At 45.2% G+C, this 6063-nt stretch overlaps 1 protein-coding gene across 1 annotated transcript in view; it reads left to right on the top strand.

The window, feature by feature from the left end:
• SBNO1 (strawberry notch homolog 1) overlaps window positions 1-6063 on the top strand; it is a 78498-nt gene that overhangs the window by 20422 nt on the left and 52013 nt on the right. The window contains 2 exon segments of the mRNA XM_017889942.1: window positions 785-889; window positions 3285-3597. Of these exon segments, the coding sequence (XP_017745431.1) occupies window positions 785-889; window positions 3285-3597 (418 nt within the window).

Raw genomic sequence — 6063 nt, forward strand, 5'->3', positions numbered from 1 at the left:
GATCTCCTGACCTCGTGATCCGCCCGTCTCGGCCTCCCAAAGTGCTGGGATTACAGGCTTGAGCCACCGCGCCCGGCCCTAAAAAAAATTTTTTTGTTTTTTGTTTTTGAGACAGAGTCTCACTCTGTCACCCAGGCTGGAGTGCAGTGGCACGATCTTGGCTTACTGCAACCTCCAACTCTCAGGTTCAAGCAGTTCTCCTGCCTCAGCCTCCCGAGTAGCTGGGATTACAGGTGCCTGCCTCCACGCCTGGCTAATGTTTTTATTTTTTTGTTTTATTTATATATTTATTTTTTTGAGACTGAGTCTCCCTCTGTCGCCTAGGCCAGAATGCAGTGGCGCGATCTCCACTCACTGCAAGCTCTGCCTCCCAGGTTCATGCCATTCTCCTGCTTCAGCCTCCTGAGTGGCCGGGACTACAGGTGCTCACCACTACACTTGGCTGATTTTTTTGTATTTTTAGTAGATACGGAGTTTCACCGTGTCAGCCAGGATGGTCTCAATCTCCTGACCTTGTGATCCACCTGCCTTGGCCTCCCAAAGTGTTGGGATTATAGGCATGAGCCACCACACCCGGCCTACAAAAATGTTTTTAAAAAGGAATTGTTAGTATAGTTTTGTGGAGATCTTGTGCTTGCAGAGATTGTTACGTTATATCTACTGTTAGTGATTTCACCTCCGTTTGAATGTTAAGCTTGATATTTTTTAATAAACGCAAATCTTGTCCTTGAAACAGAATTTACTGCTGTCCTTTATATTTTTTCTGATGTTGTTTTCTCTCCAGTCAGTGCCACTTAGTGCATTAGAACTAGGTTTGGAGACCGAAGCAGCAGTTCCTGTTAAACAAGAACCAGAGACTGTACCTACTCCAGCACTATTAAATGTGAGGGTAAGAATTACTTAGATTTGTCCTTACTTCTAAAATAGTTTAGAATTGTAGTGAGAAAACATGGCCAGGTGTGGTGGTTCGCACCTGTATTCGCAGCACTTTGAGAGGCTGAGGTAGGAGGATTGCTTGAGCCGAAGAATTCAAGACCAGCTTGAGCAAAATGGCAAGACCCCATCTCTTTTTTTTTTTTTGGAGACGGAGTCTCGCTCTGTTGCCCAGGCTGGAGTGCAGTGGCCGGATCTCAGCTCACTGCAAGCTCCGCCTCCCGGGTTTACGCCATTCTCCTGCCTCAGCCTCCCGAGTAGCTGGGACTACAGGCGCCCGCCACCTCGCCCGGCTAGTTTTTTGTATTTTTTAGTAGAGACGAGGTTTCACCGTGTTCGCCAGGATGGTCTCAATCTCCTGACCTCGTGATCCGCCCGTCTCGGCCTCCCAAAGTGCTGGGATTACAGGCTTGAGCCACCGTGCCCGGCCCGACCCCATCTCTATAAAAGAAGAAACGGGCTGTGCATGGTGGTTCATACCTATAATTCTGGCACTTTGGGAGGCCAAGGTGGATGAATCACTTGAGGTCAGGAGTTCAAGACCAGCCTGGCCAACATGGTGAAACCCCATCTCTATCTCTACTAAAAATACAAAAATTAGCTGGGTGTGGCGGTGCACGCCTATAGTTATAGCTACTTGGGAGGCTGAGGCAGGAGAGTCTCTTGAACCCAGGAAGTGGAGGTTGCAGTGAGCCGAGACCAAACCACTGCACTCTAGCCTGGGTGACAGAGCAAGACTTCATAGCAAAAAATGAAAAAAAGAGGTTGGGCGTAGTGGCTCATGCCTGTAATCCCAACACTTTTGGAGGCTGGAGCGGGTGGATCACAAGGTCAGGAGATCGAGACCATCCTGGCTAACATGGTGAAACTCCGTCTCTACTAAAAATACAAAAAATTAGCTGGGCGTGGTGGCGGGCGCCTGTAGTCCCAGCTACTCGGGAGGCTGAGGCAGGAGAATGGCGTGAACCTGGGAGGCGGAGCTTGCAGTGAGCTGAAATGGAACCACTGCACTCCAGGCTGGACGACAGAGCGAGACTGTCTCAAAAAGAAAAAAAAAAGCATAATTAATTTAAAAATAACCTCTCTCTCTCGTTCTGCTTTTTGCCACTCTCCCAATATCCTATTTTGTGACACATGTCTTTCATTCTTGTTTCATTTTTTTTTTGAGATGGAGTCTCACTTTGTTGCCCGGGCTGGAGTGCAGTGACGCCATCTCGGCTCACTGCAACCTCTGCCTCCCAGGTTCAAGCAATTCTTCTGCTTCAGCCTCCTGAGTCGCTGGGACTGTAAGTGCCCACGACCATGCCCTGGCTAATTTTTGTATCTTTCATAGAGACAGGGTTTTACCATGTTGGCCAGGCTGCTCTTGAACTCCTGACCTCAGGTAATGTGCCTGCCTCAGTGTTCCAAAGTGCTGGGATTACAGGTGTGAGCCACCCCTCCCCGCCCCACAAAGATATTTTTAAAAACAGATTTGTATGTGAAGATATATAGCATGTTCGTTGATGACAAGTCAACATATTGAAAAAAAAAGTTGTAAATAGTAGACTCTTTATTAAAGACTCATTATTAAAGGAGTCATGGAGAAACAGCAAATAGTGTTGAGGAGGAAAAAAGTGAAAATGTCGTCAATCAAGGCATTGGAAACTTTCTGTTACTAGTCTTTTGGGGAGACTGGGGTGGGAGGGCGTCTTGCTATTTTGCCAAGGCTGGTCTTAAAATCAAGTGAGCCTCCTGTGTCACCCTCCCAAGTAGCTGGAAATGCAGGTGCACACCACTGTGCCTGGCTTAGGCCTATTATTTTCGGTTTGTGTGGGATAGTTCCATTTTATGCTTGCCATCCCTGATAGTTTTAGAAAGGGTTATATTACTACTATATCTTCTTTTCATCAAAGTTGTGCATTTTAACTTGGTAATTTATAGCTAATCAAATCAGAAATGAAGTACCAATATTTAGGCAAGACTGGGCACAGCGGCTCATGCCTGTAATCCCAGCACTTTGGGAGGTTGAGGTAGGATAATGGCTTGAGCCCAGGAGTTTGAGACCAACCTGAGCAACACAGACTCTTATCTCTAAAAAAAATTTGCCACGCATAGTGGCTTGCACCTGTAGTCCTAGCTACATGAGAGGTTGAGGTGCAAGAATCACTTGAACCTGGTTGGGCAAGGCTGCAGTGAGCTATGATCACTTCAGCCTGGGTGACAGAATGAGACTGTGTTTCAAAGAAAGAAAAAAGCAATGATAAAAGTACATTTTAGATTTTTAGTTGTTCTTCCAGGTTTATGGATATAAGCTTCGTTAGAGAATAAAGCATTTTTCAGTGGTGTATTGTTTTTTGTTTTCTGTCTAGCAGCAGCCTCCATCTACTACAACATTTGTGCTGAATCAAATAAATCATCTTCCACCCTTGGGATCTACAATTGTAATGACTAAAACACCACCTGTAACAACCAACAGGCAAACCATCACTTTAACTAAGTTTATCCAGACTACTGCAAGCACACGCCCGTCAGTCTCAGCACCAATAGTACGAAATGCCATGACTTGTGCACCTTCAAAAGACCAAGTTCAGCTGAAGGATCTACTGAAAAATAATAGTCTTAATGAACTCATGAAACTAAAGCCACCTGCTAATATTGCTCAGCCAGTAGCAACAGCAGCTAGTAAGTCTGTTTTCAATAGTATCAAATTTCTCCCTTTGGTAAGCTATGTCAGCGTGTTTTTTAAACCATTTGCTTGAGTTTTTAAAGAACTGGGCATTAAAGGGTGTTTATCTGCATTGTTTTGCATACTTACAGTCTTTAACACAATTCAAGGGAAGCAAAAGTTTAGATGCCTTGGGTAGAACGTTTAGCTTTGAAATGAAATTTCTGGGATTATCAGGTAGCTACATTAGCAACATGAAATCTTACCAATTTTATATATTATAGGTAGTCAGTTAACGTTTTTCTTAATCCTTTACAAATCAGTGCGTTTTACACTTTATTTACCTATGACTCATCTGTGGATCTTGTTTGAAAGCAGAATCTGATTCTCAGTAGAGCCCACAATTCTGCATTTCTTTTTTCTCTTTTTGAGACGGACTTTCAGTCTGTCACCCAGACTGGAGTGCAGTGGTGCAGTCTCCGCTCACTGCAACCTCCGTCTCATGGGTTCAGGCCATTCTCCTGCCTCCGCCTCCCGAGTAGCTGGGATTACAGGAGCGTGCCACCACGCCCAGCTAATTTTTGTATTTTTACTGGAGATGGGGTTTCACTGTGTTGGCCAGGTTGGTCTCGAACTCCTGAGCTCAGGCAGTCTGCCCATCTTTGCCTCCCAGAGTGGTGTTGGAATTACAAGCGTGAGCTACCACGCCCGGCCTGCTTGTGTTTTTCTGAAATAGAGGGCTAAGAGCATTCTAAAAGAATGGGTGATAAGTGTTGATAGGAAAATGTAGAACTTTGTCTTAGGTGACAGATGTAACAAAATTTTCAGATCATCTGGTTTTATGTTTGGGTCCATACCATTGTGTCCTTGTGGCTGTAGTTTTTTGTTTTTTGGTTTTTGTTTTTTTGTTTTTTTCTCAAGGTCATTGTCCTGAACTGACTGCAACCTGGCAGTGAGATGCAAGTTGGGAAATCATTTTAGCTGTCTTAGGACTGATTCCATTTTCTGCTGTGGAGTGCAGCGCTGTGACCTTGACCTGGCTGAGATGCAGGGCAGCTTCTGGAATCACTTGCAAGGGATTTCGGGATGGTCGACAGTTGGAGGAAGATGCTTCTTGTTAGGGTCTTTGGATTTAATGAGGAAGCCTGCTTCTTGTATGAGTGGCTTCCTCACATCAGCATATGCCATCTTAACTTAAAGGAGTGGATGTATGCTATTGTGAGGGAAGAATTTAGAGACCAAAACAGAAAACAGGATGGATTTGGAGCTGGCTGAACAAGATACCTAGTACAGTAAATTCTCCCATATTTAAGGTAGTGATTTTTAAAAGACAAAGGCAGGCATTTATAAGGCTGCACAGCAAGACTGTCCTTGTATAGAAGCCTGAGAAACTGTCAAGCTAGATCACAACTAAGAAACAAAGATGGGCTGGGCACGGTGGCTCATGCCTGTAATCCCAGCATGTTTGGAGCCCGAGGTGGGTGGATCATGAGGTCAGGAGTTCAAGACCAGCCTGGCCAAGACGGTGAAACCCCGTCTCTACTAAAAATACAAAAATTAGCTGGGCATGGTGACAGGCGTCTGTAATCTCAACTACTTGGAAGGCTGAGGCAGGGAATTGCTTGAACCCAGGAGGCAGAGGTTGCAGTGAGCTGAGATGGCGCCACTGTACTCCAGCCTGGGCAACAGAGGAAGACTGTCTCAAAAAAAAAAAAATAATATGGTAAGTGAATGCTGAAGATAAAGTTTTTTGTTGTAGGAGATGGTCCTCTTTTTACTGAAGGGGAAAAACATTGAAAATATGGAACTGCAGAAAGCAAGGGTATTGCATGTTCTACCTCTTTTCTGTGTGGTTATTACCCCTTTGGATTTCTAACCTGTCATTTTCTCTGGTCTTAAAACTAGGAGCTGATCACTGGCTCTTTCACAATTATAATAAACAAATCATGCCTGCAGATATCATCTCTGTTCTAGTTGCCTTGTTTTGTTAATACTTTATTTTTATTTTTTATTTTTTTTGTAAGACGGAGTCTCATTCCATCGCCCAGGCTGGAGTGCAATGACGTGATCGGCTCACTGTAACCTCTGCCTCTTGAGTTAAAGTGATTCTCGGCCGGGCGCAGTGGCTCAAGCCTGTAATCCCAGCACTTGGGAGGCCGAGATGGGTGGATCACGAGATCAGGAGATCGAGACCATCCTGGCTAATACGGTGAAACCCCGTCTCTACTAAAAAATACAAAAAAACTAGCCGGGCGAGGTGGCGGGCGCCTGTAGTCCCAGCTACTGGGGAGGCTGAGGCAGGAAAATGGCGTAAACCCGGGAGGCGGAGCTTGCAGTGAGCTGAGATCCGGCCCCTGCACTCCAGCCTGGGCAGCAGAGCGAGACTCCATCTCAAAAAAGAAAAAAAGTGATTCTCCTGCTTCAGCCTCCCGAATAGCTGGGATTACAGGCATGAGCCACCAAGCCTGGCTATTTTTTTTTTT

The sequence above is a fragment of the Rhinopithecus bieti genome, unplaced genomic scaffold (assembly GCF_001698545.2).
Source record: "Rhinopithecus bieti isolate Rb0 unplaced genomic scaffold, ASM169854v2 scaffold_574, whole genome shotgun sequence".
NCBI lineage: Eukaryota > Metazoa > Chordata > Mammalia > Primates > Cercopithecidae > Rhinopithecus > Rhinopithecus bieti.